General features: G+C 41.4%; 1 protein-coding gene across 2 annotated transcripts in view; it reads left to right on the top strand.

Annotated features, from left to right (window-relative positions):
• The window catches only part of PEX1 (peroxisomal biogenesis factor 1), a 729,162-nt gene that overhangs the window by 156,678 nt on the left and 559,212 nt on the right, over positions 1–13,272 (top strand). For both annotated transcript variants that reach the window (XM_069211642.1, XM_069211643.1), the window contains exon 5: positions 15–784. In XM_069211642.1, coding sequence (XP_069067743.1) covers positions 15–784 — 770 coding nt within the window. The remainder of the gene's footprint in view (positions 1–14; positions 785–13,272) is intronic.

Raw genomic sequence — 13,272 nt, 5'->3', positions numbered from 1 at the left:
CCTTGTTATTGCAGGCGCACTTCAGCCAGTGGCTACATATGGAAGGCTCGAAGCTCTAACAGAACTCTTGGTGACTCCAAAAACCCGCCAACCCGAAGGGGAGTTGGTGCAGTCCTCCTATCAAACTGACGCTTTACGTGAAAGGCTTACTAAAAAGAATACCGATTCAGAACAAGCGCAAATGGCACTAACTACAAACAAACATTATCCCCATTTGGGTGCAGATGGACAGAATAATTCTAAACAAAAAGATGGAACTGATGTAAATACCCTCCCAAGCATCTGGGGCCTTATAGGCAGTATATTCTATGGACGTGTAGAGAAGGCCCTGCAAAGTCCATTGGGCAAAAATGAAATGTCGCCATTTGAACTGACATCCCTGAGCCTTATTCATCTTGATGCAGTGTTCAGAGTGTTCAAGTGCCGGTCTCACATCCGACAGAGCATATCTACTTTACCAACAGAGTATGATCTATTCAACTCTGTTCATGTGTTTCCATGGAACATAGAGCCAGCACATTTACAGCCGCCTATCACTGTGACTTTCGGAAGGATGACAAAGCTGCTTTCCCCACTGCAACAGCATGAGAAGTCAAAGCAGGACTTATCTGAGAAGAAAAAACAAAATGCCTCGCTCCAAAGCAGTAACCATTCTGACCAAAATGGCGGGCAGAAGTCTAGCCACACCTCCACAGTGAAGATAGTGTGGCACGGATTTGAAGACCTGAAGGATGAAATAAATTACAGTGCTAGAAATGGAGCTATGCATGTTGGACATGCTTGGGTTAGTGGCCATGAAGTAAATTATATTCCACTTTCATGTATATCAAAGCACTTACGTTTAACATAGCAGATGATACTATGATAACATAAAATATTGCTAAGAATACATGCAATCATAATCAGAAAGCAATTGCAGAGGTTACTGTGGTGAAAGTTTGGTCAACAGTGAAGGGAAGATGCACTGTGAACGACCAACATTGTGGGTGGGGGGTCTACAAAAGGATAGTTCTGCTACAGAGCAATGAGATAATGGCTTACTTACTAAAGGTGCACGTTCTTGAGCTAATATTTGGGGACATTAAGTGCAAAGAAATATGTAATCAAAAAAGAAGCCATGAACGTCTGATCAGCAAAGATTTAATGGGTGTTGCAGGGAAATAGTTTGTTAAATTTGCCATAAATATGTTTTCAAGAGCACATACTAAAGACCCAACAAGGCTTTTTATCCCACTTGTGGCTCCGAGGCCCTTTGTATAGGGAGTGGCCCTTGACCTGTGAATCCTTCCGAGGTGGTTGCTCATTTTCTTCCTAATAATTGTGCTCTTGGATGCATGAGGCAGTTCGATCCCCTTAGCTCTTTCCTTACAGTCACTACCCAAATCAGGCAAACTAAAGGTTGGTGTTGGCAGGTGACGATCAGACAAACTCTTCTGACGTTTACTTAGTAGAGTCTCCACTCTGTCTGCTTGGTGCATTATGGGTGGACAGAAACACTACAAAATTTGTCAACAGAATCGCTGATCAATATATATTTTTTTTTAAAGGAAATCAGCCATGGTATAGTTGCACATGAACTAACCTTTACCTCACATTGTATGGCTTTCAATATGTATCTAAAAATAACAAACATAGTTTCCATCATGGTATATACATTAAAATGTGCAAGTCAGAAGATCTGCGAGGTAATTTCCATGAACCCCCAATTGTTAAAGCCTCTAGTCATGATCACATTACGGCCCTGAAAAGAGACAACTCCTGACATGCGTTTTGTTAGAAATGGGCCCACTGGCGGCCTTAGTCATGCAGAACGTGCTGCACCATTTCGAGGCAGTCCCATGCAGGTGCTCGGTACGGGAGGTGCCAGCACATTGTTTTCCCTTCTCATTATCTCTGCTGCTCTCCTTGTTCTGGGAAACAATGCCTTTTTAGCATGTTTTTTTCCTAAGGAGTGTTAATGTTTTTCCAGTAGTAGTGAATTGTTCCTTTTTACATTTGAAACGATAGGTTTGCCCTCAGACCCACTCGGCTGTTTAACCCTGAAGAAAAAAGGAAAAAAGTCGTTGAAATCAGGACTCCTCTGCCCTCCTCCTCAGGAACTAATGGTTGCCCGAGCTAAAGAAGCAGCCCTGATGCTTCCGGCAAATGTTTATTGCAAGTGTGCCTGTAGTCTGATTGCTTAGACCACGGCTATGGGCACTCGGGCAGGTGCTAACTCCAGAAACGAGTGCTTTGTGTGAGCAGTACGAGTACTCTGATTTGCAATATTCTAATGCTTATGTAGAAATATTTTGTTTAGTGGCAGACCACTACGAATGACAAATTAAAGCATTTCACCAAACCCAAACTGGACACACAATCAAGGTGAACCGTACCATGACCCAACAGAGCTACGGGTAAAATGGAGATGGGTAAAAGAAGGGAAGGAGTGACTGTACGATTGCGTAGATTAGGGGTGGCTGGAGAGGACTGTCACCGAATCCTACAATCAAGATATACAAAAAGCTATTAATGCAGTGCTTGAATTAATTTTCCCTTTTGTATTTACTCAGATTTCATTCCATACTGCAATCTTCATTTACTCACTGAGTCAGTGGTTCCCAACCTGTGGTCCGGGGAACCCTGGGGATCCGTGAAGCCTCCTCCCGGGGTCCGTGACTGCTTAGAAAATTGAATAATATAAAGAGATTAAATCCCCAGCTTTCAGCAATGACTCAGTGGTGGGGCGGTAGATTCCAATAATGATTCAGTGGGGGTCCCCGAGCTCCAGTAATGATAAAGTGGGGGTCCACAGAAGTCAAAAAGTTGGGAACCACTGCACTGAGTTATGACAGTGACCAACTATTTAAGTGTTCTATTACCACACTTTTTCCCAAAACTCTTGGCAAATTAAAAAAACTGTGCACAAAGATGAACATGAACAGTGTAAAGCTCAGGTCTAATTGCATGATGTCACAGGGTGTTCTGCTAACAGAATTAACCTGTGCCCAACTCTCGGATAGCTTGGCACAGAGAAGTCAGGCTTAACTCCGAGGCAATGTATAAACACTTCAAAGAGTAACACAGTGAAAACAAACCACTAAAGTATCCCACAACAGGTTTAGAAAAACAGAGTAACTTTAATACATAAAACAAGACGAAAACAACAAAAATCCAATCAGTAGAACTGGAGATATTCAATTTTAAAGGAGCGGCCCAGCTACTGGGACCCAGTTAGGCCTGCTGAACAGAGTACATTAAATCCTGGTTTACAGAGCATTGTGAGGATCTGCTTCGAAGGTGTGTTGTGCAGCTGTAGTGATGTTTCGGTTCTGAGATGCGGTGAGGCTGTGGTGCAAGGTCATGCGTCATCGTCGAGGATCTCATCGACAAGGACTTGCGATGCGAAGTCCAGCATTGAGTGTGTCATTCGGGGCAGTGCGTCTGTTCCGAGGAGCTGTGAGGCCGCTATGTGGAGTCCAATGTCGTCGTCAAGGGCGCCATCCATGAGAGATGCGAGGGCTTGCACTGAGGGTGCATCTCACAGGGGTGGTTCCTATGTGGCGACGGGCTACGATGCAGGTCTTTGTGACGGTTCAGATTCTCGCAGCAGTGACGATGAGTTAGTTCTGCTCAGGGTTGCGCCTCACTACAGAGGAGATCCATTTGTTCCACTGGATTTGCAGACTGGCAGAGCACCGTAGGCCCACTCCCAATGGTTCAGGACTGGGGTGGCACCACTTGGCAGAGTAGCCTCACAGATGGCAGGGTCTAGGTGCAAGTGCAATGTTGGAAGCCTGTTTTGTCTCTGATGCTTCAGATCAGGAGGCCAGGCAAGTAGCCATTGGAGTCACTCGGGTTCTAGGTTCAAGAGATGCAGTTCCAGTCTTTCTCACCCAGACACGAGGGCAAAAGGTAAGCAGAGCAATGCAGCAGTATGAATGTATGGACATTCTTAGAAAAGCACGTAAACCTACAACTAGATGGGGTTATGCTGCAGAATGGAAATGTTTTGTTTGCTACTGTCAACCTTAAAAATATTGATCCACTTAAAGCATCAGTACAAGACATTGTCTGTTACCTGCTACATTTACGAAAGGCAAATTTAGCATAGTCATCTGTTAGACTTCATTTAGCAGCTGTAGCTGCTTACCTCCAAAACAGACAACATATTTCTTTATTCAGAATTCCAGTAACCAATGCCTTTATGGAAGCTCCAATATTGAACCTTACTGTTGTCCTTTCTAGACTTATGGATCCACCTTTTGAACCTATGCACTCCTGTACTTTGCAGTTTCTTTTATGGAAAGTTGCTTTTTTTTTTTGTAACATTACGTGTAAGTGAAATACAAGCCTTCACTTTAGAAGAACTTTTCCAAGTTCATAAAGATAGAGTAGTCCTTAGGACACACCCTACATTTCTCCCAAAAGTAGTTTCACCATTTCATATTAACCAATCAGTTGAGTTGCCTGTTTTTTCCCCGCAGCCGGACTCAGTCGCTGAAAGAGCTCTGCACACACCAGATGTTAAAAGAGCTCTTATGTATTACATTGATAGGACTAAAAGTTTTAGAAAATGTAAACAACTTTTTGTAGCATTTTTAATGCCTCACAAGGGCAATCCAATTTCAAAAACTGTGAAAGCTAGATGGATAGTCAAGTGTATTAAAATGTGTTATCTTAAAGCTAAAAGAAAATTACCTACAGCTCATAGAGCACATTCTACCAGAAAAAGGTGCTTCTATAGTTTTTTTTTTTTTTTTTTTTTTTTAGGAAACATTCCAATAGCAGATATTTTTAAAGCTGCTACTTGGTCTACACCACACACATTCACAAAGCACTATTGTGTAGATGTTCTAGCTCGCAAGTTTTGGCCAGCCAGTGCTCACGACATTTTTTCATGCTACTCCATCTCCTACAGGCTAGCCACCGCTTACTTTGACGAGACTGCTTTACAGTGTATGCAAAGCATGTGTATCTACAGCCACACATGGCATAGAACGAAAAATGTACTTACCCAGTAGACATCAGTTTGTGGCTGGCATCATATAGTGCTGTAGATTCACATGTGCCTTCCCTCCTCCCCAGAAGCCTGTGGTCATTGTAGTAGATTTAATTTTCAAATATTGTACATATGTATTATATATATATATATATATATATATATATATATATATATATATATATGTATTATATATATATATATGTATTATATATATATATATATGTATTATATATATATATATATGTATTATATATATATATATATATGTATTATATATATATATATATGTATTATATATATATGTATTATATATATATATACAGACACACACACACACACACACACACACTCCTTACCTCACCCTCCTGCAGGAAAAACAAACAAAGGACTCTATGCCTGTGCGCAGTATCACCGAGAGGAGTCACCACTTGATCTTGTGAATCAAAGATTATTCGAACAAAAAACAACTTGCAACACTCTAAGCCCAACACTAGATGGCGGACTTATGCAAAACATGTGCATCTCTGCACAACATGCCACAAGCAGATGTCGACTGGGTAAGGAACATTTTCCTTTCCTTACAATTTCAAAGACACCAAACATGAACTGGTCACTCTTCCCATTTGGAAGTTACATCTTATTAAATGTAATTGGAAGTTACACCTTATTAAATGTAATAAGGTAACTCCAGTGTTATCCTATAGGAGAGGTAGGCCTTGAATCAGGGAAAAACTCATTTAAGAGTTGTTCACTACTAGGACTTGTAAGAGTTAAACGTACATGTCCTACTTTTTAAATGCACAGCACCTTTCCTGCTAGGCTGTCCAGGACCTACCATAGAGGTGACTGATATGTATTAAAAAGGAAGTTTTGGGCCTGGCAAAAAATCTTTATTTTGCGAAGTCAAATGGCAGTTTAAAACTGCATATACAGGCTGCAATGGCAGGCTTGAGATATGTTTAAAGGGCTACTTGGGAGGCACTATAAGTGCTGCAGGCTCATTTGTAACATTTAATTTACAGGCCCTGGCTACATGGAGTACCACTTTACTAGGGACTTATAAGTAAATTAAATATGTCAGTTGGAGTTAATCCAGTCTAACATGTTTTAAGGAGTTTGCAAATGCACAGTTTAGCCGTGGCAAAGTGTACAGAGTCCTAAGGCCAGCAAAAAGGAGATCAGCATAAATGGAGGAAGAGGACAAAAGGTTTGGGGGAAGACCATCGGAAGGCTGACGGATATAACCGTTAGGAAATTGCTTCATCATCACTTGGATTGACCTTCAGGCCAGAATCGCATCCTGCACAACATCCTTTCTCTGAATACTTTTTTTGCAGAATCCTCTTTATCTCAAATTAGAAGTGCTGTGAAGTGGCCTGAAAGACACCAATTCCAGGCTTAACATAAACTATGAATAATAGATAAATAGGACATTGTGTCTGAATGGCAACATTCAGAGTAGAATATACTGAAGGATTTGTTTTTGAAAATGTTAGAAATAAATTAAAGGAAAAACTGTGCAGAGCAATTTGGAGTGTTAGAAGATGTCTGAAATTAAATGGGTACTGTCTTTGAATGTGCCCAGAAGAACATTCATTTGAAAATTGCTGGTCATCTTCAGATACTTGACCTGGTTGAAGTTCACACACATTACAACTGAACCCCAAAGCAAGCTTCCAGACCTTCCGTCCAATGCAAGCCTTCTTGTATCCAAGCACATATTCTGTAATGGTGCTGCAATGGCTAAATCATTCCCCAACATCTTAAAAAAACATTTGGAAAACCTCATTCTACGCTACAGTCAGTTTGACTCCCAGCCACAAAGACACGCATATGTTTCCCATGGGTTTGCTGGAAGGACAGTCGTTTCATGATCTTTCATCGAGCAACCAACAAAATAAATTCTTCAAGTACCTACAGATGTAATTTTGTTCCCTCCAAAATACAAAGTTAATTTTTCTTTATTGTTAGTAGTCCATTTTTGACAGAGCACCCATGATGTGTGAGAGGCTCCTATTGCAACTCGCAATATTAGTAGAACTTGTCTGCACCTCACTAAGGTATAGAGTCACATTGTTTGCCATTCCTTGACTTGCTGCCTCATCACTCTAATACTGTAGCACTGTGACCTGCACCTTAAGTCTGTAGTAAAATTGCATTTTTGTCTTTTTCTTTTACAAAGCAAAGTAAAACATTACAGTTTTAGGAATGGGGTAGAACCCAGATCAAGGCTGATAATAGAATAGTATATAGTGAGAGTGTGGGTAGACACCTCTTCTCCCAGCATGTCCTCATCCCTAGCACCTATTCCGCAACAGTTTTATCCAGTTTTGATGGTTATGAACTGTCTAGCACACCAGACAATGCCTCTCCTTCCGTACTCCCCAAGGTTTATAAGGCATGTATATGGTGATGCCAGTGTGGCACTCACTAGTAAAGAGGAGTCACCGGTATTTCCCATATAGGTTTTTGGAGGCCATGCTTGAAGTAACTCTTTTGAATAGGTAATTATGTGAGAGATGTAATGTAGAAGGGCATTCATGGTCATGTAGTCTTAGGGTGCCTCTATACTGAGTGAGGCAGTGTATTGTGGGGCATATTCTTCTGTCTGGAATGATAGAAGCAGTCTTTATTCTGGGACATACAGCCACTGTTGGGACACATGGACATCAGGTTTGAGGAAAAGTGCATTCCTAGGCATAGTTCTGTGGGTGAGGGGTACAGTATTCAGTAGGTATATGTTACATCTTCAAAACATAATTGTTGGGGAGTTCCAGTTCTAAATAAAGTGTTAGTTTGCATAGTACAAGGGCTAAAATAACCTTCACATTCCTTTTTTCCTCTTTCTGACTACTGTGCCTCTGAAGGGTGTGCTGCACCTCTTTTTCACCTGTGCACCATTCGCCGTCTATCATTGCTCAGCCTCCATCCATGCTGACTGACTGCTTACCTCCCTCTTTGAACACTTAAGATCTTGTGAACCTAGATAGTGTGACATGGCCCTATCTCTTCTAATACATTATGTCATCCAAACAAAAGATCCAACAAGCTAGAGAACCTGCTCCAGGGAACACTAGATTGACCATTCTACATCCAGGAAAGACTCAAAGCCTGATTGCCTCTGCCATTACCTTGAGTTAGTCACTTGTCACTTAATCCCACCAATAGCATGCACACAGAACCAACCCCACAACATCACGTCTCACTCGCCTTTCCAAAACAACTTAACCAGCTTTCTCCTCTTAACTGATCACCTCTACTCTTCTGTGACCACAAATGCTGAAGGAAATAGCCTAGGACCCTGTGATCTTGCTGATACCATGACCCTTACCCCTTTTCTAGCACCTACGTAGTCTGATTTACTCTGTTTCTTAGATTTAAGAAATGTAACACAAGAGCCAACCTTGTCATTTGGCCTACAACATCCTCCATGATGCATCTTTTGTCCTTCCTTCGCACCACCCAAGACCCTTGTTAGCTGACAGTAACTTCTGACCAGAAAATCAGCACCATTCTAAGGTTGCAACACTCATTGGACAGGAGATATGATGTCCAGTGCTCTGGTGCTTTTACACCCTTCTTCTCCTCTCCCCCCCCCCCCCCCCCCCCAATCCCCAAACTCCTCCAGTCCTCATATTGCCACCTCCACCGACCTAGACTACTATACCAATCAACAGTCTAAAGAAGCAGCATCGGAGACCAAGGTCCTTTGTGGGTGGAATCTTGGAGGAGATAAGGCTTACCTTTCTGGACAGTAAGCTAACTCCTGGTAACACTATGTCAAGATGTACACAGTTTTCTCTGGATGTTCTGCCTTCAATGACAGGGAGACTTATTATGGGTACTGAGAGACAGAGGGTGAGAGTCTTTCATTGACATGCTATAAATGGTCTAGGCATGTGACACAGGGGTTGGTCCCTGATATCTGGTTTCCTTGGACCTTCGCATCCCTGTCTTTTTCTCCAATCAATCCTGCTTTGTCTTATTTCCCCATACTGTAGATTTGTTAAAAGTTCACTTGCTTCTGTGATTTTTAATTTAATATATTCAATTTAGCTTCAAAGATGTTCACTATCATAGTGGACAGGTCCATTATATATAAATAACTGATACTATTAAAAAAAAAAATAACTAAAACACTCAACCAACAATGAGGGTTGGCTTTGAAAGGGAAGGGACAGAGGAGGAAGTAGATTTGAGTCTTCACACTGTCACACAGAGAATACCCAAACAGAATGACAGGACTAGTTGCTGACCTCTTCTACTCTAACACCCTGACAAACAACCCTGCATATGCATCTGCTAGTAATTGGACTTCAAATAATTCCCCCTGCATGTAGCACCAGAGATAAAACAGCAGAAGAAGGAGACAGACACCTGCATACGTTGACACAGGAGATGGAGACACCTTGATTAGAAGACTCAAGCCATTCCCTGGGGAAAAAGGCCATGTGACTGAGAAAAACAGACAATTGTTCATTAACTATTCTAAAAACTAACATAGTAATACATGGGCCATCATTCTGAGAGAAATGGATCATAGGAAATGTAGAAACAGATATTCTGTTGAAAAATACCTAAACATCACAGACACTAGAACTTTGATGCCCTGAGATATAGAGATCTGCAATGAGCAGAAACTGGGACACAACATGGAATATAGGGCAGGAACAGTAGGTACAATGGACATAGAGACACTGGGATAAGGAGACACAGATTATGGGAGAAAGAGAAACTGGGACAGAAAGTCAAGGCCCAGAGAGACAGGGAGATGATTGCAACGATGGTACGAAAGACATGGAAAGTGGCGATGGGTATTCATGTGGAAACAGGAACACTTGGTTTCAACATACCTGAACATGAACAAAGGATTACATTGAAATAGGGATATGGTGGCCATGGGAAAGAGATATTTAGACCCTGTAACAGTGTGACAAATTCTGTTGAAGGGGGAAGCACGGGATAAGCTATAAGTTATCTAAACAAAGACACTGGGACTGGAAATCTCAAACACTTGATAAGGAAACCACGATAACGAGAACATGTGGCGTGTCCACAGGCACTGGATCCTAGGACATGAAGAAGGCGAGTCACCAAGGTACAGTGAAGACGATAGTGGCCACAGTGAGGGAGACACTAACATAGTAAGCGAGGCACATAGATATTGGGAACAGACACAGCATCCGTCAGATCATGCCTTCTTTTCCCATCAACAAATTTAGGTCACCCTAGTTACAAAAGGTCCAGTATTCTTCCTTCTGGACATTAAACCACTGTGGACTGTGGCTTTAGAGGATGGAGAAGCGCTTGCTACTGTTACCGCTATTAAAAGAGGAACCCTATCTCATCAGTCCCAAAAAACACCACACAGGAATTTCAGGTCTAGTTAACAAGTAAAAATTAAATTTCAGTCCCAGATTTCCGAAACAAACCAAATTCTAAACTGATAAATCCACAAGGGAAAAATTACAACAATGTGATGCAAGGCTTTGATGGTGCAGGAAGCACTTGATGACCCTGCTGAAGGAAGTATGAAATATGAATGCCCTTCTGAAAAATAAACGCCCACCAGCCATATTATCAGGGGAAACAGCAATTAGGCTGGTTCGATACTGAGTGTTATGCCTTCGAAAGGAAGGTCAGTAGAATGAGGTGCAGAACAGCCATCATCAAAGAGGCCACAGTTGCAGAGGCTTTTTTAGAAATTCTAAGAAGATATATCAAGCACTTTGCTCTTTAAAAAAAAAAAAAAAGAGGGCATTTAATCAACAGAATTGGAGCAAAATGCACCATCCAATTAGCAAGAGCAATAATAAGCTTTATGATGTCTGGCGGATAAGGTGCATGTAGTATCACTCTCAAACTTGGGTAAAGTTCGTTTCTGAGCTTTAAACAATATGAAATTACGAAGGAAATTATGTTCTTCATAGCTGTAACGCAAGTGGCTCTACTGAAATTGCAGGAGACTGGGTTAATTACAGGAATAATTTAAATTTAAAATCCTCATGAGCAGGAGGCCCAGATGGACTCCCAGCTGTCCTCTATAAGTCAAACCTGTGATGGTGGACAAGTTTACTGAGTCCTTTTTTCAAATGGGTGACTAGCACTGAGAGTGTCTGTCCTTCATGGCGAGTTGCTATAACTAAACCTGTGTACAAAAACGTCCCCAGAAGTGACCCAGGGCACTCGTTTAATCTCCTTATTTGATGTGGTATCTAAAATCTATGCTCACTCTCCGCAAAGCCTTTGAAACATGGACATTCATCAATGGTAGAATCCCGAAAAAGCAAGAGGGTGGTTTAGAGACAAGTACTGCACATTAGGTCACTGTTTTTACACACTCAGGTGTTGCTAATACGGCAATAAGCAGGGTTGTTAAACGGTGCTGTTGTGTTTTTTGACTGCAAAACTCCATTTGATAAAATGGATAGCAGGATCCTATGGGGAAAACATGAAAGATGGATTATCCCTAAGGGCCTGTTGACCATGATCCAGACAATTCATGAAGGTAATTGGGTGCAGGTCAACTTAAATGGGTCAAGACATTTAGCAGACAAAATCCCAGTGAATAATGGGCTTAGTCCAAGTTGGGTCCTTGCACCTTTGCTTTTTAGTTTATTTTTGACCTCCCTGATGCCTTAGGAGCAATTAAATCCTTTCCCTCCAGGATGGAAAGGGTGCATAACCATTGTCGTACGCATGCAGACAACTTCGTTGTGATGGATTTGACACCTGTTGGGTTGAAAAGGAATTTGAAAGCTTTAAATGACTATTGTGTGACAAACTCTTTGGTGGTCGGCGTTGATAAAAACAAAACTATGATTTTCTTTCAAAAACGTTGAAGAGAAACTTGTGGTTCCTTAATTTCTCACCTTCGGAGCAGGGTATGAGGTACAAATATTTGGGAATTTCCTTTGCTTGGGATCTGAAATGGGAAATTAATTTCACAAAGATGAGAACTACTGTACTTAGTACATCAAATGTTCTGAGGAGATTCGATCTATGGTTTGGAGGGCTATTTGTTGATCTGCTCATGAAGGCAATTGCGGGGAAGCTGGTCCTTCAGGCCCTCTGTGTAGCTGAGCTGTTGTCACTGGATCAGCAGCCTTACTGGGACTTATTAGCTAGTCTCTGTTCGAAGATGCTTTTACTGCTCCCTAAAAATGCAGTAATGCAGGCAGTGAAGCTAGAGCTAAATCTCGAATCCTGGAGTATGATTGCTAGATAGTGGGCCTTGCGGTTTGTTTAGAGCCTCAGATATGATGGCATCAGGGATAAACTATCAATAATCGTGCTGCAGAATGGAATGATGTCCAAAACCAAATTCCCATTAAAACTGTCAAAAGTGAGAGCAATTAGTATGGCACTTGATGTAACGGATATTGATGACCAAATGGCTGGGAACCAGCTAAAGAGAGCCCTCTTGGGGAAAAAAGTAAAAATCTACTGTTCAGCAAGTGATAAACGGTTTCTCACTTGAGAAATGTCTGTTATTCATACCCTAGAATAGCTTGGAGCACCCATGTCCTTTCCATTCTGGGTCAACTCCCGGACCGTATTTTTTTACAGTTCTAGATCAGATAGACCCAGGATGGAGGATAATTGGTCTTAAAAGGATGGTGCTGGATAACAATGGCTGTTGCCCTTGTTATTTGCAAACTAAATACTGGGTAACACGGTTGTCCGTTATTTTTGGACAAAAGGGGAAAAAAATCTGATCCCTTATTTTCTGAGGAATGGTCTGGGGTCACGTTCTGATGTGCAGGCAACTTTTTTGGGAATGAGGCAATTGGATTGTGTTCTTGTCATCACCAAGTATATCTTGCTTATTCAAAAAAAAAAAAGACATTTAAAGTGTTTGAATGAAGAATTCATCAGTTTCAATTTATTGAGCACTTTATGAAATAATGAATTTGAGTATTATAATGATGAGGGGCTAACAGAATTAAGGCTTTAAAATTGCAATGAGGGTGTTAGAACGATATTATGAAATTTCTTTTAATAGATTATGTTGTAAAATAGTGGATGGGTTTTTAGAAGGTTAATCTGTAAGAATTTTATTAATGGTTTTAAAGTGTTGTATTTAAGCATTTATTTCTGTTAGAACCCCGATCAGGGGGCCAGGGAGCACGCAGGAGATTCTGGACCCTACTGAGGTGGTTGATGCCTTTTACCCCTGATGTCCCACGGCCCACCCTACTATGGATCCTAAACAACTGGGCCAAGCACCCCCTTCTGCAACTAACTCTCAGTTGGATAGTGTAGCTCGAGCAGTCGAGGCTCCTTCA

The sequence above is a fragment of the Pleurodeles waltl genome, chromosome 10 (genome assembly GCF_031143425.1).
Source record: "Pleurodeles waltl isolate 20211129_DDA chromosome 10, aPleWal1.hap1.20221129, whole genome shotgun sequence".
In the NCBI taxonomy this organism is placed as follows: Eukaryota; Metazoa; Chordata; class Amphibia; order Caudata; family Salamandridae; genus Pleurodeles; species Pleurodeles waltl.
The sequence above is the reverse complement of the archived record's forward strand: the minus strand, read 5'-3'. Positions and strand labels throughout refer to the sequence as shown.